The sequence below is a fragment of the Mus musculus genome, chromosome 7 (genome assembly GCF_000001635.26).
Source record: "Mus musculus strain C57BL/6J chromosome 7, GRCm38.p6 C57BL/6J".
NCBI classification, from domain to species: Eukaryota; Metazoa; Chordata; class Mammalia; order Rodentia; family Muridae; genus Mus; species Mus musculus.
In genome coordinates, this window is record NC_000073.6 from 127,122,613 (window position 1) to 127,147,065 (window position 24,453).

Genomic DNA, 24,453 nt, shown 5'->3' on the forward strand with positions numbered 1-24,453 from the left:
GAAAACTTACCCCCCCAAATTTATAGAAATTTGGAGGAGGGGTTTTGGATGAGGCCCTAAGGGTGACGGAGGAGACTGTAGCATCAGTGACTTTGTAGCAGACTGAGAAATATTGCATGTTCTGGATCATATGTGGCTCCTAGCTCTAAATCTTTGGTCATGTATGTTTAACCTGGAGTACACGTGGGAGCCAGAAAACTAGAGATGGACCACAAGGGTGGATACCTAAGGGCTGGGTCAGGGAAATAAAGTAGAGAAGGATGGAATGGGGAAGGGTCAAACCTGGGGGAGGGAGCAAGGTTAGCCAAAATAAAAGGTATATGAAAAAGCTATAGGGAAACCATCTTCCAACCCAAGAAAAAACTATTAGTGAAGATAGTAGAACACTGAGATGTGAAACGAGAGAGAGAGAGAGAGAGAGAGAGTGAGAGAGAGAGAGAGAGAGAGAGAGAGAGAGAGAGACTCAGGGTTAAAGTGAAGAAAAGAGATTCAGAAAAGGGTGGGGGGAAGGGAAGCCCAAACTAAGCGTATATGAGGAAGCATTGCAGGAACCCACTGTTCTGAAAGCTATTTTTAAATATATAATATTTTTTAAATAGGGAGTTGAGCAGAAGTACCCTGCATGAGTGCTTCCCAGAAGACATGAATTATTAAATGAGAACCTCAGTGCCGGGGTGAGCCCTCTCCCTGTGAGTTACTGGTCAGTAAGGCTCCAGATGCTCCGAAAACAGCACACTACTGCTATTGCTCTTGGCTGTGCACCGTAACTACAGGGTGAGACTCGATTGCTGAGAATACCACTCCTAATGCAGAACATAACAAAATTAACCTTGAGCTGACCAGGAAACTTTCTCCCTGTTGGCTAGCCTGCACAATGCCATACAGGCTTCTGGGAGGGGAAAGACATGTATCTTACCTAGTGCTGGACCCATCACGCTGTAACTGACAGGATAGATGCAAGCGAGAGTGGTAGGGTACCCTTGACTCATGCCAAGGTTCCCATGAGAAATTACTCCACAAAACAGATCTAGTATAAGAGGTTTATTGGGGAGGAGAGAACATGAAGGAGATAGAGGCAAACTGACAGGCAGACAGACAAGGAAAGGGAATAGGAGAAAGAAACATGAGACAAGGCAGAGAGAGCAGAAAGAAGACACAGAGAAGGATCTGGGGTGTCTGGGAGCTCATACCTGGCACACCTGGTGGTGGCAGGTAATGATGTAAGCAGCCAGTAGGTCCCTGGGACCGGCCAGTGGGATCAGCTGTTTGCCAGCAGTAACACTGCCCTGTGGATAAGATATGACCTCTGATGTTATAGTGTGTCTTAGTCAGGGTTTCCTTTGCTGTGAAGAGACAGCATGATCAAGGCAACTCTTATAAAGAACATCATTTAATTGGGACTGGCTTGCACTTTCAAAGATTAGTCCATTATCATTAAGGCAGGAGCATGGCAGTACCCAGGCAGACATAGTGCTGGAGAAGGAACTGAGAGTTCTACATCTTGATCCCAAGGCAGGCAGAAGGAGCATCTTTAAAAAATCTTTTTTTAAAAAAGTCTGTGAGCCAGATATGGAACTACACAGCTTTAAACCCCATACCCAGAGAGCAGAGGTAGGCAGGTGGATCTCTGAGTTGGAGGTCAGCTTGGTCTACATAGTAAGACCCTCCCATCTCAAAAACAAAAAGATCTGGGCAGAAAGATGAAATGGAAACATCTAGGTTTTGTTTTGTTTTGTTTTGGAAAGTTAGTTATGTCAAGTGATGTTTTGCTGGAGTAGACACAAGTGAAAGGATGCTTGGATATAGCAGACAGGTGGAAGGACCTGTGATGAAGGCATAGAAATATGGCCCACAGACAGTGGGAGGAGTTTGGTTTGCTCCACCTCAATTTTCTTCGCATGTATTGGTTCGCCTTACAGTGTTGTTGAGCTCACTTTGTCATATGGCAACCATTGAGAGAAACTCACCCAAGAACTGCTCATGAGGTTCCTGTGGCAGCTTGCTGATGCCACAGCCTTGCCTCAGGCCAGCTGATGAGCCTGGCGGTTTCTTCAGGATTGAACTACAGCTGCCTGGTGTCTGCTTGCTGAAAGGACTGGACTGCAGCTGCTGGTTCATGTCTGGTGTCTGCCTGCCTAGAGGACCAGTCTGCAGCTGCTGGTCGTGTTTGGTGTTTGCTACAGGACTGAACTGCTGCCTAAGAAGATCGAGCTTGCCCCCAAAGAGCTATAGCTGAACAGATCCACTTCCTCCATATCCTAATAAATTTTCTCTTCCACTACTTCTGCTGGGTGGTTGAACCCTTATTAAAAGTAGGTTGCAATGGGCTGGAGAGATGGCTCAGCAGTTAAGAACACTGACTGCTCTTCCAGAGGTCCTGAGTTCAATTCCCAGAAATCATGTGGTGACTCACAACCATCTGTAATGGGCATCTGATGCCACCTTCTGGTGTGTCTGAAGACAGCTACAGAATACCCATATACATGAAGCAAATAAATCTTTTTTTTAAAGATTTATTTATTTATTTATTTATTTATTTATTATATGTAAACACACTGTAGCTGTCTTCAGACACATTTTCTTCTCACTCTGGCCCTGCTGGCTCGCTTGCTCGCTGTAGCTGTCTTCAGACACCCCAGAAGAGGGCATCAGATCTCATTATGGATGGTTGTGAGCCATCATGTGGTTGCTGGGATTTAAACTCACGACCTCTGGAAGAGCAGTCGGCGCTCTTAACCGCTGAGCCATCTCTCCAGCACTGCAAATAAATATTTTTTAATTTTTATTTATTTGTTTGTTTGTTTGTTTTTCGAGACAGGTTCTCTCTGTGTAGCCCTTGGCTGTCCTAGAACTCACTCTGTAGACCAAGCTGGCCTCAAACTCAGAAATCTGCCTGTCTCTGCCTCCCAAGTGCTGGGATTAAAGGCGTGTGCCACCACTGCCGGGCTTATAAATCTTTAAAAAAAAAAAAAAATAGGTTGCAAAAAATTTATGCCTACAGAAAAAACTTAGTGTTTTTTCCTTGTTAATAGATTGTTCACTAAAATACGTAAATGTTTAATGATCCAAAGGCACTTGTTGCTTTTTCAGTGACCGCCTTTCCATTCTCAGCTCCACATGGTGGCTCACAAACATCTCTGACACCTTCTTCTAACCTCTAAACAAGGCAGGCATCAGGCACACATGATATGCATGCATACACTCACACAGGCAAAACGCATACACATAAAATAAATCTTTAAAAAAAGTTGATGATTAGATATGTATGCAATAGTAAATCTTAACATTATGTTTATGTTTAAAAATTGATTTAATCTTATCTTTAAATTTTTAAGAAGAAAGAGGAGGAGGAACAGAGCTTGCATGCTCTGTGCTTGCATGCTCTGTGCTCTGTGCTCAGGGGAGGTCAGGCGCCCTCCCCTGACCTCCCCTGACCTCCCCTGACTTCTGACCTCCTCCGGCACCAAGCACACATGTGATGCACACATAGACATGCAGTCAAAGCTCCCATATGTGTCAAATATTAAATAAAGACTGATGTTGGCTGGCGAGATGGCTCAACAGCTCACTGACTGCTCTTCCGCAGGTCCTGAGTTCAAATCCCAGCAACAACATGGTGGCTCACAACCACCATGAGATCTGATGCCCTCTTCTGGTGCATCTGAAGTCAGCTACAGTGTACTTATATATAATAATAAATCAATCTTTGAGCCAGAACGAGCAAGGAGTAAGTGAGAGGAGATGACTGGAGTGAGCAGAGGTCCTAAATTCAATTCCCAACAACAACATGAAGGCTCACTACCATCCATACAGCTACAGTGTACTCATATACATAAAATACATAAATAAATCTTTAAAAAAGACTGATGTGTTTATGTATTTTATGTATATGAGTGCTTTATCTCCATGTGTGTCTGCATGCCAGAAGAGGTTCTCAGATCCTATTGTGGATAGTTGTGAACCACCATGTGGGTTCTTGGGAATTGAACTCAGGACCTCTGGAAGAGCATCAAACATTAAATAAATAAATAGTTGTAAAACTGTTTTTAAAGAAAATGAAGGAGGGAGGGGAGGAGGGAAGAAGATGAGGGAGAGAGGTAGGCCCAGGAAGCTTTCACCATCCTGAGACAGGAGCTCCTGCCAAGGGCCAGCAGGGTCTCCATTTCTTCACTGGAAACCATTCTTGCTACAGTCTTCTGGGGACTGATTACCAAAGCCTCTCCCAGCCCCTCCGCCCCCACTTCCTGTGCCCCTTCACTGGGGAGTAAGGTGAGGCAAACCAGGCTTAGAAGTTAAGGGACCCTCACGCAGGCCTTTTCGCCCCAGCCCCTTGCTTGCCTCGCTTTGGATCCCGGAAGTGCTTCCCACCGTCCTTCCCACTGCTGTTTCCTGTTCTCCCAGCCACTGTCACCCGTTCTCTCCTGGCTGGTCTTCTGTTATGTTTCGGTTTGATTTGAGAAACAAGATCTTGTTGTGTAGATCAGGCTAGCCTGGAACTTACTATGTAGTCCAGGCTGCCCGCTAATTTAGGGCAATCTTCTTGCCTCAGTCTCCCAAGTGCTGGGATCACAGGTGCTACTATACTAGGTTCTGGGTCACCTTTGAAGTTTTTCTTCTTTGCATCTTTCAGTTGTTTTCTTTCTTTCTTTCTTTTTTTTTTTTTTTTTGGTTTTTCAAGACAGGGTTTCTCTGTGTAGCCCTGGCTGTCCTGGAACTCACTTTGTAGACCAGGCTGGCCTCGAACTCAGAAATCTGCCTGCCTCTGCCTCCCGAGTGCTGGGATTAAAGGCGTGCGCCACCACGCCCGGCTGCAGTTGTTTTCTACAGCAAATCTTCCATTTGGTATTCCCTCCCTGTGGTTGGGATTGCTTGTTTTTTTCCATCTAAACTACATTTCCCAGGATCCTTGGTGCTGAGGCCAACACAGGACTGAATTCTGGTTAAACAGAGTGTGTGTACAAGTGCTACACCTTCTTCCAGATTTGGATCATACAAGCCATCAGGCATCCTTCTCTTCTCTCCTACAAGCTGGCAGAAAGCAGAGCATGTTCTGACCCTAGCAGAATAACAAGAGTACAAATGGAAGGAGGTTAAGTCGTCAAATGCCCCAAATGCCAGCAGTAAATTGTTACATAAACAGAAATACCTTTTCTCCCTTCCTTCCCTTTGCCTCCTCTTCCTTATTTAAAAAAATGTAAACATTTATTTGTTTATTTTAAATATTTATTTATTATTATATGTAAGTACATTGTAGCTGTCTTCAGACACACCAGAAGAGGGAGTCAGATCTCGTTACGGATGGTTGTGAGCCACCATGTGGTTGCTGGGATTTGAACTCTGGACCTTCGGAAGAGCAGTCGGGTGCTCTTACCCACTAAGCCATCTCACCAGCCCAGCATTTATTTTTAAAATAAAAAAAAATGTATATGGGTATTTGACCTGAATGTACCTCTGTGTGTCACCTGCACGCATGGTGCCCAAGGAGGCCAGAAGAGGGTGTCAGATCTCCTGGGACTGAAGTCACAGTTGTGAATTGTCACGTGGATGCTGGGAATCGAACTGGGTTCTCTGGAATTATAGCCAGTGCTGTTAACCACTGTGCCATCTCTCCAGCCTTGGCCCTTTCAATTTTTTTAATTAATTAAATTGTCTATTTTGAGACAGGGTCTCCCCCTCTCTCTCTACATAGTCCTAGCTACTCTTGAATTCACTATGCAGACCAGACTGGGCTCAAGCTCATAGAAATCTACCTGCCTCTGCCTCCAGAGTGTTGGACTTAAAGCATGCTCATGGCAGGACCCAGCCTCCAGACATTAAAAAAAGTGAGAGTCTTGATATGCACATAGCTCAAGCTGGGTTCATGCCTCAGCCTCCTGATTTCTGGGCTTACGGGGCAGGCTAACCATTATAGCCTACAGACCCCAAATGTCAGCATTCTGACTCAAGGGGCATTTCTGCTGGCACAGCGCATAGCTGTATGCAGTAAATGATATAACTTCTCTATTTATCCACCACACCGTTATTACAGCTGATCATAAATGGATCACCATAGTTCATGCCTGTAATTCCAGCTACTCCAGAGGGGCACTTGAGCCCAGCCTGGGCCACAGATGGAGATGACCCAGAACAAAACAACAAACAACTAGAAACCTCTTTCCAACCCTGCAGCCCTCATTGTTAGGCCTCTAATCATCTCCAGAGAGTATTTTGGAATTCACTCCTGTGCTTACACCTCTGGGCAGCAACCCTGTATTCGGCAGCCTGGGTGTTGGGCTCTCTGTAAAGACGATGCAGCGCAACGTTGGAAGGCTCCCTGCTCTGACACCCTCACAGCCACACAGCCTGGCCTTGGAACTCAGTCGGGGGCTCGCTTGCTCAGTGCCCTGAGCATCTGCAGTCCCCAGCACTGCACATGCCAGGTATGGTGGCACTCACCTGTAATGCCAGCACTCAGGAGGTGGAGGCAGGGGGATCAGCAGGTCAAGGTCACAGACTCGGGAGATGGCTCTGTGTATAAGAGCACTGGCTGTGCAGACTTGAGGACCTGAGTCTGGACCCACAGCACCCATGTGAAAAAGTTGGGTGTGGCCATGCTCTCCTGTAACCCTAGTGCCTTGGGAAGAGGAGGAAGTGAAGATACAGGGTCACTGGTGCTTTCTGGCCACTAGCCTCGCCTCCCCTGGCCCCAATGCCTGACAGCTCCAAGTTCAGTAAGAAACCCTGTCTCAAGGAAATATTGCAGAGTTGTCTGTATAGCATATATGAACATAGTGTCGTCTGTTCTCCACAGGAACACACACACATACAGAGAGAGAGAGAGAGAGAGAGAGAGAGAGAGAGAGAGAGAGAGAGAGAGAGAGATTTTAAGGTCATCCCTTGCTATATAGTGAGTTCAAAGCCATTCCTTGGTCATATTAAACTGTCCCCCAAAACAAACCAACAAATTAAAAACCAAAAAACCATACAGCCTAGTCATTTGCGCCATCACAGAAGGTGCTGTAGGAGTGTAGACAGTCTGTCTGAGGAGGGGGCAGGGCAAAGGGACAACTTCACTAAGGACTGACATTTGAGTCAGAGCTTCATGGTTGAGGAGGAGTCTGGTGAGAAGTCACACGAGTGTACTGTGGGGACAACTGGCAGTGGGCTGGTTTTGGGCAGAGCCTGTACAAACGCAAAGGCAAGCAGGTGGCTCTCTTGGCTAACGATTGGTTCTGTTTTCACTGGGATCTTGGCCAAGGTGCAGCCAGCCTGTCTTGATGTCACAAACCATAGGAAGAGAGCTGGAAACACAGGCCTACTTGTAACTCGCTGTTGAGAACACTAGGTGGCTCACCTCAGGCTCCTACCCACTGTGCAGTCCTAAAGAACCAGTTTCTCCTAACTTAGTTTCTACTTTGGTATTTTAGAATAATGTGATCACATTCCTTTCTTGCTTGTTAACAGTGGGAGATCTGTCCCCCGCCATACAGTCTGAGCATGGTGGGTCAGAGCTGACAGAGACCCTCCATCCCTGTCCCAGGGAGCCCTGTCTCCATCCTAGGCTTTGCCTACCCCCACTGAATAAACACTCAGGATCACCAATGGGAGCAAAAAGAGAAATAACTATACTCATTGTTAGGAGAATGGAGCTCTCATAGCTACGCACTGGCAGCTTCTCGTGTGGAATTTTGTAAAACCTCCTATCCAGATCTTCTCTCTGGAGAATAAAGCTTATTTGAAGCTGTGATTCCCTCCCTCTCCCTCCCACTCTTCCCTTCATTCTCAGAGCTGACAGTAGAATCCAGAATGCAGATACTAGGCAAGTGCTCCCAAGTCCCATAACCATGATCTTTTTGTCTGGTTGGTTGTGTTTGGTTTTTTTGCATCTCAAAAAGATGAGTTATTCTGTGTAACAGCCATGGATGTCCTGGAACTGACTCTGTACACCAGGCTCAAACTCAGAGATCTACCTGTCTCTGACTCCCAAGTGCTAGGGTTAAAGGTATGCACTACCATGCCTGGTAAGATTTATTTTCATTATTTAAAATGCAGTGTATTTGTGTTGTGTGCATCTGTGTTAGGGAGTGTATACGAGTGCTGTGCCCATAAGAGGTTCCAGGTATTGAGTCCCCATGGGCTAGAGTCACAGATGGTTGTAGTCACCTGACATGGGTGTAGGAACCGAACTTGGGTCCTCTGCAGAGCAGAATATGTTCTTAACGGCTGAACCATCTCTCTAGCTCACAGTGTGAGTTTTGATGCATGTAAGAATGCGATCCACAGGACAGCTCAAAGCGATGATGATATCATGAATGTAGTCAGTTCTGACGATAAAGTTTATAGGTTAAAAGAAATTTAAAAGTAGGAGGAGATGGCTTGGGTGCTAAGGTTCTAGATGCATAGGCATGAGGGGACCTGAGTTCCATCCCCAGGACCACATGAAATAAGCTGAGCTTGGAAAGCCAGAGAGATGGCTCGGTGGTGAAGACTTGGGACCAGAGTTCAGGTCTTAGCGCCCACGTGGAGTACCTCACAACTGCCTATCACTCGAGCCCCAAGAGATCTTATGCCCTTTTCTATTCTATACATACAGATATATAGACATACAGACACACACAGACCTACACACTCACACACATGCACAAACAGAAAATTAATTAAAGCAACCAGACACACACTCATCACATGCACATACAGAGAGAATTAGTTAAAGCAACCAGATACACACACACACACACACACACACACACACACACACACACACACACACATGGAATCAGTTAAAGCAACCAGAAACTTAAGGGAAAAAGAAATGATGAAATCCCAAATCACAGAACCCACGGGTTTTCCAGCCCTGACCCTGACAGGCCAGCAGAGGCCCCTGCCTTTCCCTTCCCTGAGAAGGAGATCCTACCAGGGAAAGATACCTAAAGGATGCTGCCTGTCCTCGAGGCTCGAGGCTCACCCCAGCCTGGCCTCATTCCCCAAGCATTACACAGGATCCCAAGGTGCTCTGACCTGGAGCACTGGGCCCTCTGAGTCCTGATATGGAGACCCTTACTGCCTGCTCAGGGGCAGCTCATGATGGCTGGCTGCAGGGACCCTGGATGCCAAACTCAACCAGGAAAAATGCTTTGTGAGTTTGTTTTTTGTTTGAAACAGGGTCTCACTATGTAGCCCTTCCCACCCTGGAACTTGCTGTGTAGACCAAGATGGTTTTAGTATATTAATTTGTATTTTATGTGCAATGGTGTTTTGTCTGCATGCATGTGTGAGGGTGTCCGATCCCCTGGACCTGGCGTTACACACAGTTGTGAGGTTCTGAGCTTCTGGGAATTGAACCCACGTCCTGGAGGAGCAGCCACTGCATTTACCAGTGAGTCATCTTTCCAGCGCCACGCACCCCAGGATTTTTAGGTGTTTTGTTTTGTTTTTTTATTAACTTTATTTTATATATGTGAGTACATTGTCGCTGTCTTCAGACATTCCAGAAGAGGGTATCCGAATCCCATTACAGATGGTTGTGAGCCACCATGTGGTTGCTGAGAATTGAACTCAGGACCTCTGAAGAGCAGCCAGTGCTCTCAAGCACTGAGCCATTTCCTCCCCCCTTACCCCGCCATCCTTTTTTTTTTTTTTTGAGATGGGCTTTGTCTTTGTAACAACCCTGGCTGCTCTGGAACTCATTCTGTAGACCTGGTTGTCCTTGAACTCAGAGAGTTGCCTGTCTCTGCCTCTGAGTGCTGGGATTAAAGGCAGGTGCCCCCACCACCTGGCTGGCTGAGCCATCTTTCAGCCCTGTGACTATTTAGCTGTTGAACTATTTGGGTTTCAGATGTTGATATTGAGACAGGTTCTCATGTAGCCCAGGATGGCCTCAAGCTCCTGACCCTTCTGTAACACTTCCCAAGTTCCAGGAGCAACAGGCTTGTGTTACCAGGGCTGGCTCATGGTTTATGTTTTAAAATGACTCAAAGAAAAAATTTTGAACACTTTGTCACAAATAAGTATCTGAGTGGACAGGCAAGTTAATCATTCTGATGTGATTACTCAGCGTTGTGCATATACTGATATCAATGATATATATGTACCTCACAAAACTGAATAATTAATGCATACCAGTGCAAAATAGAATAAAAATTTGTCCAGGCATAGCTGAATACTCCTGTACTCCCAACACTTAGAAGGCTGACATTGGAGGAGAGTGAGTCTCAAGACATCTGGGCTAATGGTAAGACCCTGCCTGTCTCAAACAAAGAAAAATAAGTAATCCAGAATAAACCTTTCCTTCTTAAAACAAAGGAAATAATAGCTGGCTATGGTGGTGCACACCTGTAATCCCAGCACTTGGGAGCCAGAGGGAGACAGGCCAGCAGTTCCAGGTCAGTTGGACATCCCAGGCTTCATGTCTTAAAATAAAAAAATGAACAAACAAACAAACAACAAGAAGAAAAACTGCAAAACAAAAGACCAAAACTAGAAGAAGAGAAAGAGGAGAAAGGGGGAGGAGGAGGAGAACAAACAGAAATAAAACAGAACATGGGGGTGGGGTTATGCAAGGATCTCAGGAAAGCACAGGCAAAATGAGACCTGAAGAAAGGACCATGGGGAGAAGGGACCGACTAGTGGGAGAGTCACGGACTTAGGACCAGAGAAGCAAGCAAGCACTGGGAAGTTTGAGGATGTCTTTAGACATGTTGCCTGGCAACGGGAGGAAGAATGGCACTGACTCTCCACAGTGGCTCTGTGGGACAGATGGGATGCCCCACCCATTCCATCCCAACACTCAGAAGACAACTCAAGCCTTCTGACACTGTCTCCACAGCTCTCTTCCAACCATACCCTCCGTGGCTCTCTAAGAAACATCTGTTTACCAATTTTTAAAAGATTTACTTATTTTTATGCGTATGGGTATCTTGCCCACATGTATGTATTTGTAACCACATGAATACCTGGTGCCCTTGAAGGTCGTAAGAGGCCATTGGATCTCCTGGAACTGGAGCTGCAGACAGTTGGGAGCTGCCGCTTAAGGTGCTGGGAACAGAGCCTGGAAGAACAGCAGTGCTCTAATCAAGAAGCCATTTCCCAGCCCCCTCACCAATGTTTTTCATAACTGTGAAATTAGAGACATTTATTGTGTAAAACACAGAAAACTAAGGTGAAAAATCACACTTAAATTCCCCACGTTTAGGAGGACCACACTAAACACGCAGGATGTAGCTTCTTACAGATGTATTTACAGATCATTTAATTTTCCCGACCCCACGTCAGCCACAGGCATTTCTGAGGTCATTACACATTTCTGAAGACGAGGCCAGGATGTCACAAACACAAGCTATGGTTTCATAACTGATGGAGTTGAAACTGTTTTACATCTCCCTGTTTTCTGTTTGCCTGCTTTTTCTCCTCCTCCTCCTCCTTCTTCTATTTTTGCCTTTTCCGTATCTGTTACTCACTGGGCTTTCTCTCTCCCGAGCTGAAGGACACCTGTCCACCTGTCTGTGTCCACCATGATCTCTGCTCCACTTACATACTTTGCATTACTAGTCTTTGTGTTAAGTGCCTTCCCCTGCTATCTGCCAATGCCTCATTCATTCATCCATCCATCCATCCATCCATACATACATACATACATTCATTCATGGGGACATGCACTGAGTGCTTGCTGCCTGCCAGGCACCGGAGTCACTGGGAAGAGAGATGTGGCCAAGATCCGGGACAAGCGTTCAGCTTCCTTGTCTTCCTTCAGAGGTAGAATACCAACCACTTCCTAGTTTTGTTCCTCTTGTGGACACTTTTGTCTGTCATTCCACTTAGCACCCAGAACATCTGACCCTGTCTGGGCTGAGGTCCTGTTGGGTGCTAGCCACCATCTCTACCCCATTTCCTTGTCTTCCTCCATGCACCTGACAGCCTGAAACACCTTAGAAGTGGCAGTGAAACAAGCCATTGACCTCTCAACTTAGCGATATTTTCTTCTGAGCCTGAAATCAGGACACACAGTTTGGCAAAAACAACCACAACAGTTGCTGTGTCCCTTAAGGGCCACTGGCAACTCACTCGAGCCATCTCTGTTGTAGCTGGCCCACACAGCGCCTAGTGAGCAGTAGAAATGGGTTCAGTGTGGCCCAGGTGTGCCCAGCTCAGTCCTTCCCTCTTCCCCACAGACTCGAGGAGGGAACGATGGCAGCTTGATGTGGTAGCAACTGGTCCATGTCCCTTTCCATTCCTCATCCCCTCCCTCCCACCTTCCCCTTTCCCATCCAGGTCACACACAATCGCACGCACACATCTCTTTCTGTAGGTCAGTCTGTTCTCAAGGGCAGCGCCCTCTGACTCAACAGCTTCCTCTTGCACATCTCCTCCAGCAACCACCTTTGGACCACGTGCCTGGGCTGGCGGGGTCAGAGGCAGCACAATTGTGACCTGTCCCCTCTCTGTACCTCAGACCCTTAGGGACTCTCTGGCAACCATGTCCCACCCCTTGGGCCTGTCTTTCATTTAACTCTCTCTTATTACCCTGCGACAAGGGAAAGACTTCAGCCTTGGGGTGGAAGAGGAAACAGACAACTGAGCCTGTAGAGAAAAGCATCAACACCAGGGGTTTGTGCCACCCAGTCACCGCACTTGGCTGACTCCTCTCCCGATCTTGCATGTGTGCCTACTGGTGTGTGCACGGTGTGGGCGTGGTGAGAGCTGGTGTGAGGGAGCCTCTGAGGGAAGGATATGGCAGCTTAGCTGAAGAACGCACACTTGATGGCACATTTAGTCCCCATCACATTTGCATTCTTCTGGGGGCTGCAGACACACTTAGGTCTTCAGCAGACAGGGTACAGCTCCTGGGTCCCTCCTTTTGGAACTCACCAGCACCTGCCCTGCTTTCTCCCATGGTCTATATTCACCAGTACTGTTTGCAGCCATCACCTAAATTGTCCTATCTTGCACACAAACCATACTTCTGAGTGGACACAGTAGGTGCGGGACTATACCACCTACACCTACACCACCAGCCAGGAACTCTCCGCATCCCTAACCCAAGGAGAAGTGATGGATCTCTGGCAGGCTCCCACCAGCAGCTTCCAGCCAGCCCCAAATCAGAGTGCTCTGGGAAAAGTCACAGGTCACAGTTCACCCAAGAGCAAGCTGGATGTTGCCATCCAGGCTCTAAGCTGGCCCCAAAGCAAATGGTAGTTGAGAGGCATTCCTGAAGGGGCCCCTGCTGAGAAGGATGTGAGTGCATGGGCTTCACAGCTTCATCCTAGGGAGTTTTCTGGCCTGTTGGGATCCCAGAATTCCAAGGGGGATCCTCGGGGAAAATGTGGGTCCACTAAGATCATCCTCATGGTGATTCAGCAATTGGTTCCAAAGAAAGCACAGAGGAAGGGGAGGTGGGAGACAGCGGGGCTGGGGGGTTGCGGGGGGTGGGGGGAAGGAAATGAATGTATGGATGGATGGATGGACGGATTTGGTCCACAAATATTCACAAATGCAGAGTGTGCGGCAGCTAACAGCAGGATCCGGGGCTAAGGAGCAGATTGGATGAATACCTGTTGCTCATAGAGATTGAGGTGCGGCCTCATCTTTGGCTTGTGGACCGTCAGAAGTTGGGGTTTCCACAGCTTCATCCTCACTGCCCACAAGCGGCTCTTCCTCCCCCTTCAGGTTGGGACCCGACCCAGGCTTCAGCTCTTCTAGTACTAAAGAGCCCTGGCGAGACTTCCGTCTGCTGAAGAACGTAGTGAGCGTGGGTCTCTGCCCGGAGCCTTCTGTCTCCAGTACCTCAGAGCCCTTGTTGCCCCCTGCCCCTGATGTGGTTGTGGCCTCTTCATCAGGAACCCGGGCTGGCCCAGCCCAGGCATCCACCACCCCATTTCGTTTTCCTCCTCCGCTCAGGGTCAGGGCCCCAGTCCTCCGCTTTTGCCTCTGGCGCCACAACAGCAGTAGCGCCACGAGGGCCAAAACCACCACCAAGGCAATAAGCATGGGCACCAGTAACATGCCACTTGATTCTTGGCTTGGTGACCTGGTGGTTATGGGATCTTGGGTAGACGTCGTGGATGTTTTTCTGCTGGAAACTGAGGTGCCACGGGCCACACTGGAACTCTCCACAGAACTGGTTGCTGTGGTAGCAGGGAGTCCATGCATCTCACTCGAGGGCCCCAGAGACCCAGTAGCTGTGGTGACAGGGGGACCACTGGTCTTGGAGCTTACTGTTGTAGCCACAGAGGGTCCACTGGTCTCGTTAGAGCTTGTTGTCACAGTGGTGGGGGGTGCACTGGTTCCTTTAGAGATAGATGTAGATGCTGCAGTTCCGTCTGTCACAGGATTGGCTGCAGGTCCGTCTGTCACAGGATTGGCTGCAGTGACAGGAGGGTCACTGGCTACATTTGATGGTTCTGGAAGCAGTGCTGATGTCTTGCTGGAAACTTCCTGAGAGGCAGTAGGCTCAGGTACAGGGGTGCTCATGCTGGCACCAGCAGAAGTCTCCAAAGAAGACAATTCAGTAGTTTCCAAGGGGGTCAAAGAAACTGGGATTGTGGTCTGCCCCCAGGGGCTGATGGTCTCCTTCGAGTCCACTGTCCCTGACCCCACAGAAACTGATGGGCTGGCATTCTGGGCTTCAGAGGTACTTGGAGCTGTGATATGTGGGGTAGATGGTAGCATCGTCGTCCTCTGCAGACTGTCTGGGCTCGCCACCTGGACCCAGCATGCCCCAAAGAGGAGGAGAAGGTGCAAGGCCATCTCCAGAGGGACAGGCAGGAGCAGGAGTTGGGACCTGAATGTAGGGAAGTTACAGAAGAACGCGGTTGGGGAGGGAAACTTGGCCAGCCCCACTCCTTCTGCCCACTTCCCTGCCAACTGCCAAGCCCATCTTGTGGTTTAACGTTTTTTTTTTGTTTTGTTTTGTTTTTCCATTCTTGCTTTCACTATTATCAGAGACAACAGGGGAACAGATGGCGCCAGTGACTCCCACCCTGGCCTTGGCAGCTCAGACTCCAGAGCAGCCATGTCCCCCTGGCCTTCATTCATTGTTCCAGCCCGTGGCTCTGGACTCCCTTACCCCCTCACCCTATTCATCTTTTCAAACTATAGGTACATTCCTTCATCCTCTGAGCATCCCCACCCCCGTACCCAGCAAGATCATACCCTCTTACCAGATTAATGGTTAAGGCACAGGGCCAGGGCAAGTACCTCCAGTTCTTCCTGAGGCTTGGTCAGGACTGGGGCAGACTGAGCCCCAGGGGGAAAGGAAGTGGGTCTTGGCTCCACCCACTCCACCCCTGCATCCTGCCCCACCCATTCCTACTCCCATAGTTGCTTGTGGGGACCCAAGGGTTCAGTGGAGGCATGAAAGGATGCTCGGGGTCCAGACGGGAATTCTTAGGTTTTCACTGGAGTCCAAGTGTCAGAGATGAGTGATGGGGAGTAGGGGTGGAGTGGAAGATATGGAGGGGAGAACCGTTTCCTTTCCCTCCCTTGCTCCTCAAGCTGTTTGGCCAGAACCTGAGACCCTGAGACTGTGGGTGCACTTCCTGCCGAAGAGCTCCAAGAAAGCTGCAGGGCCGGGGAAAACCTCTCAACTCTGCTCGTGGTCCTGAAAGGTTTTTAGGGCTGCTGAACCCTGCCAGAGCCACAGGGAATTGAGGTCACTCCTGTGGCCCCCAGTTTAAGCTAGTACTAACATTGCACATGCTATGGTCTTAGAGAACTAGGAGAGCTAGAGCGATGGCTGAAAGGTTTGGAGCCCTTGAAGGAGACCTGTTCAGTTCCAGCTTGGTGGCTCACGACCACCCCATAATCCAGAGGATCCAACGTCCTCTTCTGGCCTCCAAGGGCACCAACCCACATAGGTACAGACAGGTACTCATATACAAATATGAAAATAAATTAAGATTTACTTAACGGCCAGGTGTGGTGGAGCACACCTTTAATCCCAGGACTCAGGAAGCAGAGGTATGTGGATCTCTGTGAGTTCGAGGCCAGCCTGGTCTACAGAGTTGTTCATAATAATAATAATAATAATAATAATAATAATAATAATAGATTTATTTAAAAAAGAAAACTTCTAGGGCTGGTGAGATGGTGGCTCAGTGGTTAAGAGCGCCGACTGCTCTTCCGAAGGTCCCGAGTTCAAATCCCAGCAACCACATGGTGACTCACAACCATCCCTAACGAAATCTGATGCCCTCTTCTGGAGTGTCTGAAGACAGCTACAGTGTACTTACATACAATAAATAAATAAATATTAAAAAAAAAAGAAAAGAAAACTTCTAGAAAGACCTATATTAAAAAATTAACCATGGGCTGGAGAGATGGCTCAGTGGTTAAGAGCACTGACTGTTCCTCTAGAGGTTCTGAGTTCAATTCCCAGCAACCACATGGTGACTCACAACCATCTGTAATGGGATCTGATGCCCTCTTCTGGGTGTGTGTGAAAACTGCTACCGTGTACTCATATAAATAAAATAAATCTTTAAGAAAGAAAGTAACAAAAAGTCTTTAGCTGAGTGGGGTGTTTTATGCAGATTTATCCCAGGGCCTCAGTGCTGCTTGAGTAAGTGCTCTACACCGAGCCGCATGGAACCTCACAGAGCCGCACGGAGCCATCCCCAAGCCCCAAGTAAGGAGATCTATGTGATCCTTCTCTGAATAACTTGTCACCTGACTTGATTAAGGAAACGGATTCTTATGGTATATGTCTGTTTCAGAGCTTTTCCTTTTAAAAATTCATAACTGGTTTTTATCTGTAAAAACAGCTTTGTGAATGATAAAGAAAGAGAAGCAGGGTGACTCTCCTTTGAGGGGCCCACACCCACACTCGCAGGCGTGTCTTTATTTCTGAACACTTTTCTTTCTCTTAACCCTAGATCCTGCAGATCTATATTTTTAAATCTCCAAAACAGGAAAGAAATTTAAAGTATCTTAAAATCTCTCAATAAGCCCAAATTCTATAACAACAACAAAAGGACTAAAGCAGGTTGCTGACAGAGTCTGGACTTGGACTGTAGCCATCGAGTACTGAGTTAATCTAGCTATAGATCCAGGTCAGAAGCAGGGCATAGCTCACAGGCCAGCAGGCAGCACACACATTCGTTTGCCTGGTCATTCTTTACTTCAGAGTCCTGGGAAACACTAAATGGCCCGGATTTCCATCCTGCACACAGTAGGTCCACCCAGGAATACCAGGCTTGCAGTAAGGTGCTTCATTTATAGCACAAGTAAGCAAGCTACTCTGTGTCCCTTTAGCAAAGTACAGCTTGTATACTGTAACCCATGCTAGAAATGGCTTGGGGGACAGCGATGGGGGCCTGGCATTCTAGACACACCCAGCAAGCATGGGTGGGGGTTGCTTCGACCCCCTGGGTTGCCTCTTCCAACAGTCAACAGAGAGGCTCACATAATAAGAAAGGTTACCTATAGCAACCAGGCATAGCAGCACATGCTGTGATCTCAGCCCTATAGAGGCTGAAACTTTAAAAATAAAAATAAAAAATTTAAGCCTAGCAGCACACACTTTTAATCCCAGCACTTTCCCAAGTAAGTGGGAGTAGATCTATGTGGGTGCTTTGTGTGTGAGCCAGCCTGGTCTACAGAGTGAGACCCAGGACAGCCTGGGCTCTACAGAGAAATCCTGTCTCAATAAAACAACAACAAAACCAGTGACATACTCAGCAGCAGCTGAGACTCCTGTCCCTGTGGCTGGGTGTGCAGGCTCCGCATCCCACTGTGCACTGACGGAATGTTAGTTCAGAGCATCTCTGCACAACTGCCTGATAGGTCATGGCACGCATCGCAGCAGAAGTCATCTCTCTTGAGGAACAGTGTTCACGTAGTATCCCAAGTTTCCTGATTAAAACAAAGCTCAGGAAATGCTCTTGGTTTTCTTTCCTCCATATTTTTATGTTCTGTATTTGGGGGCATTTGTTTGTTTGTTTGTTTGTTTGTTTACATAAGGTTTGTGTATTCCAGGCTCAATCTGTATCTGAGGATGACCTGAGTCTCCTGCCTTTGGCTCTGGCATTTTGGGGGTGGCAGTCACCTACCCCAGTTTAAGTGGTGCTGGGGATGGAACCCAGACCTTCTCAGCCAGCTCAGCTATATCCCCAGCCCAGCCCTGATTATTTCTCTGTGATTATGTTGTTTTGTTTTTTTAAAATATGTCTGGGTGTCCTGCTGACATGAATGTCTGTGTGCTGTGTGCACGTGGTGCTGGCTGAAGGAGGCCAGAAGAGGGCATCAGATGTCCCTGGAACTTTAGATGTTTGTGGTGGGATTAAACCTGGGTCCTCCAGAAGGACAGCCAGTGCTCTTAACCACAGAGACATCTCTCCAGCCATGTATTGTTTCAACAAGGAAGACTGGGGGTGATGGAGGAAACTATAGTCCTCCCATGGGGTCGGGGGGTGGGGGGAAAGGTCGGAGAATCAAGAGTTCAAGTCAATCTTAACTACATAGTAACTTCAAGGCCATGGTGTAATGCATGAGACCCTGTCTCAAAAAGAAGAGAGAGAATGGGGGTGGGAGGCAGGGGAGCAAAAGGAGTGGGGATGGGAGGAAGTGGGTGGGGCAGGGTGTGGGGGAGCAGGGTGGGGCAGCCAGGAGTAGAGGTGGGGGAAGTGGGGAGGGGTCAGAGAGAGCAAACAGGAAAGAGATGAAGAGATGGGGCCAGGCGTGGTGGCACACGCCTTTTATCCCAGCACTCAGGAGGCAGAGGCAGGCAGATTTCTGAGTTCGAGGCCAGCCTGGTCTACAGAGTGAGTTCCAGAACATCCAGAGCTATACAGAGAAACAAGTCTCGAAAAAAACAGAACAAAACACAACAAAAACAAACAAAGAAAAAAGAGATGGGGGAGGAGGAAAGGAGGGAGAGAATGGAGTGAAGAATGGGGGGAGGAAAGAAGGGATAGAATGGAAGTATGGGAAGATGGGGGGATAGCACCCCACTGTTGGGTGTGTGTTTCTTATACCACTGTCAACAGAAAATCAACCAGCTGCAAAGAATTAGCAACTGTTAATTAGAGATGGAAAAAATGTTTTAAGACTGTAGGACTAGGCCTGAGAAGGCTTAGAGAGTGAGGCAGTTGCTGCTCTTGGACAGACCCTGGTTCAGTCGCTTGAGCTCACACGGCAGCCCGCCTGCCCCTTTCTAACATCTGCCAGTTGTGCATGTACATACACACCAGCAACACAAAACAAATCTTTTACAGTTTTTTGTCTTTTTTTTTTAATAAGGGGATAAAATACAGGGGTGGAGAGATGGCTCAGAGACCAAGAGCACTGGCTACTCTTGCAGAGGATTCGGGTTCCATTCCCAGCGTACATGTGGTAGCTCAAGACCATTTATAAATCCTATGAGGTGGGACCCTCTTCTGACCTCTGGCACCAGGCATGCACCTGGTACATATACAAGGAAAACACTCATACATATAAAATATTTTTTTTTTTTTACAAAATGTGTAGAATATAGGGGAAAATGTTCGAAGATAACAAAGGTACCCAACTTTAGAGAGAAAAAAATTACTAAGGCAAAAAATTATGTTTGGCAAAATAGTCATTTCAAACAAACTGGGGCTGATGGAGTTGAACGAGGGCATTATCAATGTCTGTTGAATATCAGTCACCCTTGACTCTGGGGACAGCAGAGAGGAAAAGAGTGAATCCAGGCTCTGACAGACATGGCCTGGCTGAGAAAGCTGGCATCAGGAGGCAAGGCTCACAGTAGGGAGACCATGAGGAGACTGAGATGTGGGGGCAGGGCCACACCCATCAGCCAGGCCCAGAGCAGTCTGCCTCCTTCCCCAACACCCTGCAGCAAGCCTAGCTACACTAAACAAGGCACAAGGAGAAGTTAACGAGCTGCCACTGCATTTGGGCAAGTTCCAGGACAGCCAGGGCTACACAGAGAAACCCTATCTCAAAAAACAAAACAAGGGGCTGGAGAGATGGCTCAGCAGTTAAGAGCACTGACTGCTCTTTCAGAGGTCCTGAGTTCAATTCCCAGGAACCACACGGTGACTCACAACCTTCTGAAACGGGATCTGATGCCCTCTTTTGGTGTGCATGAAGACAGCTACAGTGTACTCATAAAGTAAACAAACAAATCTTTAAAAACAAAACAAAACAAAAGCTATGTGTATGATGAGTGTGTGTCTATATGCAGGTGTGTGCACACCAGTGCAGACACCCGAAGAGCAGAGAGGCTTCGGGTCCTCTGAGATCAGAATCGCAGGCTGTTGTGAGCTGCTAGATATGGCACTGGGAACTGAACAGGGTCCTGTGCAAGAACAGCAGGCACTTTTTATCTTTAAGCTATCTCTCCAGTCCTAAACAGACTGATTTTAAAAAGGGAAGCTAGGAACTTTAGGGTGGAAAAATATCTAGCAGATACCACCTTAACCAAATATCCAAACTTAACAATAATAGGACAAACTTATATCAACGACCTCTGATAGAAATGCCATAAGGACTCAAAGCTGTGTATTAGGTCAACCATTAAAACATAGGAAGTGGGATTGGAAAGATGCCTCTGCAGTTAAGACTTTGTGCTTGAGTTTGGCCCCAGCATCCCTATCTGGAGGCCTGTAACTCCAGCGTCAGCTGATCTGATGCCTCTGGCCTCTGTGGGCACCTCTGCTCACATGCACACATAGGCACAGACACATACTTTAAAATAAAGTGAGATCAGGCATGGTGATACATGCCTTTAATCCCAGTGCTTGGGAGGCTGGGCAGGCAGATATCTATGAGTTTAAGATCAGCTTGGTCTGCACAGTGAACTCGATTCAGACCAGCCAAGGTTACATACTTGAGACCCTGTCTCAAAAAAGAAACAAGTAGAAAAGTGAATCTAAAAACAAGAAAGAAAGAAGAGAAAACAAATGAAGTGTCAGGCATGAGTTCAGAGGACAGCTTGCTTGCCTTACAAACATCAGGCCCTAAGTTCATCCTCAGAATCCATGCATTAAAAACAAAACACAACAAAAACCAAGCAAGGAGTGAGAGGGTATGCCTACAACCCCAGCCCTGGGCACAGCAAGACATTCTGATACCTGCCAGCCTAACCTACTCCAGCAAGCTCCGGGCCAGTGAGAGACCCTGCATCAAACAAAAGGTGGATGGTACCTGAAGAATGACACCTGAGGTTGTCCTCTGACCTCCACATACATGTGTGTCAGGTGCAGTGGCTCAGACCTATGGTCCTAGCCACTTTCAAGGCTGGAGCAGCATGGTCACTTGAGCCCAACCTGGACTAAAAGCATCTCTCTCTCTCTCTCTCTCTCTCTCTCTCTCTCTCTCTCTCTCTCTCTCGTTTTTTGAGACAGGGTTTCTCTGTGTAGCCCTGGCTGTCCTGGAACTCACTGTGTAGACCAGGCTGGCCTCGAACTCAGAAATCCACCTGCCTCTGCCTCCCAAGTGCTGGGATTAAAGGCGTGCGCCACCACTGCCTGGCAAGAACACATCTCTTAAGAAAGGGAGAGAGACAGAGGTAGAGGGGACAGAGGGGGGTTAGTGGAAGAAGCTCTGGCTGAGTGAGCATCAGTTACTTTTCTTGTCATGACCCCCAGCCAAAGCACCATTCCCCCAACCAAAACACCATCCCCCAGCCAAAGCACCATTCCCCAACCAAAGCAAAGCACCATCCCAAGGGAGAAAAGGCTGTTCCCTACTTACAGCTGGGTCCACTGTGGTGGGGGTCTTGACAGCTGGAGCTTGAGAGCACTGCTCACCTTGAATCCATAGGCAGGAAGCTGAAGGCCCAGGGTTCCTGCTCTCTTCCTTCCTTCCTTCCTTCCTTCCTTCCTTCCTTCCTTCCTTCCTTCCTTCTGCCTTTTGTACAGCTCAGGACCCAAGGCAACGGAACTGTTGAAGCTTGCTTCCAGGGTAGGCCTTTCCACCTCACCTTAATCAAGATGTGTGCCAGAGGCTGTTTTCTAGGGGACTCTAGATCCCATCAAGCTGACACACTACAGTACTCATTACAGTCAGAGACTTTATCTCCCGGCATAGAGCAGGCCAGTAATGGAGCAGGAAGTCTGTGGTCCTTCTAGCTGTCTGCATACGTGTGCACATCCACCCACTCCACCCCACCCACCACTCGCGCATACAAAGGAAAAGAAAAAACCAACATGGTACACGATGCGAAAAACACTTCACAAAACACCCAGCTGGTACTCTTCAAGTCAGAGAGGAAAAGGGGGGACATGGATATTCTTCCAGGTCTTAAAGCAGAGACAGCTGACTGCCATATAGCTTAGATGAAGTAAAAACTGTTATCAAGCAGGCATAGAAGTGCCTCAGGAGAGTACCTACCCCCACAGGCGAGGCCGTAGCTCAATCGCATCACTACTACATAAACAGACAAATAAGCTGTTGAGGATATCATCTGAATAACTAGCAAAATTTTAATATAGATTATAAGGTAGAAAATAGTATTGAATTGGTATTAGCCTTCCTGATTTTGACCAATATGTTAATGGGTTATGAAAGGGAACATCTTTGTCCTTTGGAAATACTAATTTTAGTATAAAGGAGTGAATAATCGCAGTATTGGCACATTTCCTCTTAAATTGTTCCTATAGATAATTAATTAATACTGGCTGGAGAAGATGGCACAATGTGCTTCCTGTGCCAGCGTAAAGGCCCGAGAGGTTGGCTCCTCAGTACACACAGAAAATGACAGACATGGGTGCACATGGCCGTCCTCTCGGAGCTAGGGGTGGGACAGAGACAGAAGGGTTGAGGGGGTTTTCTGGTCAGTCAGCCTAGCCAAAAAAACAGCAAAATGTACAGTGAGAGACCCTGTCTCAAGGATATAGTGGGGGAGAGAAAAGAAGATATTACAGCACGCTTCTCTGGCCTGTACATACACATGGCAGACACATGCACTTGAAGGTTCACACAGCACAGGCACACACTAAGGGTTTTAACTAAAAAAAAAAATAAAAAAAAAAAAAAAAAAAAAAAAAAAAAAAAAAACACTAAGAATACTAATGTGAGAGCTAAAAGTGAGGCCAGTGGGGGCATTTGTCCCAAAGAAACTTAGAACAGAAGGCTGAGGTGCCTAATAACATATCAAACTGGACGGCGGCAGTCTGGGCTTTCCCTGCATTGCAAGTCCCTAGTAGAGACCTGGCTCCTCCCAGCACTGATCACCCAAGCCCCTACCCGACCTCTCTAGCCCCTGGGCCTCCAGGGCTCCCCTCCCCCAGCTCCTTCCTATAGAACCAGTCATTCTGCCACGTGTTCTCTCTTGGTCCCTTCTCTTTGGCCCCACTCTCTTCTCTTCTTCTTCCCTCATGGCCCTCTCCAGTCTGGACCTTTGCAGTCGCCTCTGGCTGTTTTCTCCCTCATAGCTACAATGTCCTCATTTTCATTCAGTAGGGAAACACATGAAGAGGCTCTGGGCATCTGCTGTAGACTTCTCAGTAAGTCTGGGTTTTTAAAAATAAAATATGATGTTTTTTAAAATGCAAAGATAATAATCTGACCACTTATCCCCAGCTTCCGGCTTCTGTCACTTGGACCTAATCTGGCCTCCCTTGGCTGACCTCATCTTCCCTCAAGTCATAATGACCGACTGCAGCCCGTCACCTAACTTCTTCCCTCTTTTTGTCTAAAACATGACACAACTCTATCCTTTAATCCTGGGCTTAAAGGCACATGCATGCCTGGTTTTCTTATTTTGTTTTTTGTTTTGTTTTGTTTTAATGGCCTGACAAAACCAAGCTGGCTCACAGGTCATGCATGACACAGTCCACTGTGGCAGGGGAGTTCCAACTGCAGCAGGTCATTCTATACCTGTCACCCAGGGTATGATGCATCCCTCCCTTAGGGTTCTGGTCCGCTATGCTCACTTGCCCTACTTAGCATAACCCAACAGGAGAGGTCAGAAATTTGCCTGACCTGGATAGCTCTCCTGTGTGTCCAAAGGCTTGTTTCCTAGGTGACTCCATCTCCCAGCAAGCTGACAACGAAGGGTAACCACCACAGACCTCCACTTTGTTCCTGGGGAAGTGCAGGAGCCTCAGGGGATTTGCACTGCCTGCTTGGCCTATCGAAAGGCCTTTCACTCAGATGTCTGGATGGTCCCCCATCTCACAGGGTGATTCAATTGTCACCCTCTCCAAGATGGCTTTGCCCACATACGCCTTATGTATGGGGGGTGGGGAGGGGGAGGATGGCCTTATGGGAGGGAGGTGATTGAGAGGACAGAGGCCGTCAACACCAGGTCTCCACAGGAACCTATATACACGGGCACAAGATTCAGGAAAACCGATGTTATAGAGGACCTACTAATAAACTCCTTTAGGAAACATTAAGGTACACAAAGTAGAATACAACTATCCCAGTTCAAAGAACAGTCCTCTAGGGGGCAGCTCAAGGGGGGCAGCACAGGGTCACAGCCTCCATTAAGTCCTGGTCAATCTTTTAAGTCCCCTGCCCTCCTACCAAGAAAAGCATAATCCTGCCTGG

General features: G+C 47.6%; 1 protein-coding gene across 7 annotated transcripts; it reads right to left on the reverse strand.

Annotated features, from left to right (window-relative positions):
- Positions 1 to 1,024: 1,024 nt before the first annotated feature.
- On the reverse strand, positions 1,025 to 22,940 carry Spn (sialophorin). Of its 7 annotated transcripts, none has more exons than XR_001785500.2 (4): positions 21,708 to 22,002; positions 13,527 to 14,755; positions 10,932 to 11,026; positions 1,025 to 1,286 (listed from the first exon to the last, which is right to left on the reverse strand). XR_001785500.2 is itself a non-coding variant. In XM_011241717.2 (3 exons), exons 1-2 carry the CDS (start codon positions 21,716 to 21,718, stop codon positions 13,534 to 13,536), a joined length of 1,233 nt encoding a protein of 410 aa, XP_011240019.1. In that variant the 5' UTR covers positions 21,719 to 22,002; the 3' UTR covers positions 9,787 to 11,026; positions 13,527 to 13,533. The 7 variants fall into 7 exon arrangements, 5 of the variants coding, with proteins under 5 accessions (XP_011240019.1, NP_001032899.1, NP_033285.1 ...); NR_110337.1 differs by lacking the exons at positions 1,025 to 1,286; positions 21,708 to 22,002 and adding exons at positions 9,620 to 10,388; positions 15,135 to 15,211; XM_011241717.2 differs by lacking the exon at positions 1,025 to 1,286 and having other exon boundaries at positions 9,787 to 11,026.
- Between the last annotated feature and the right edge of the window lie 1,513 nt (positions 22,941 to 24,453).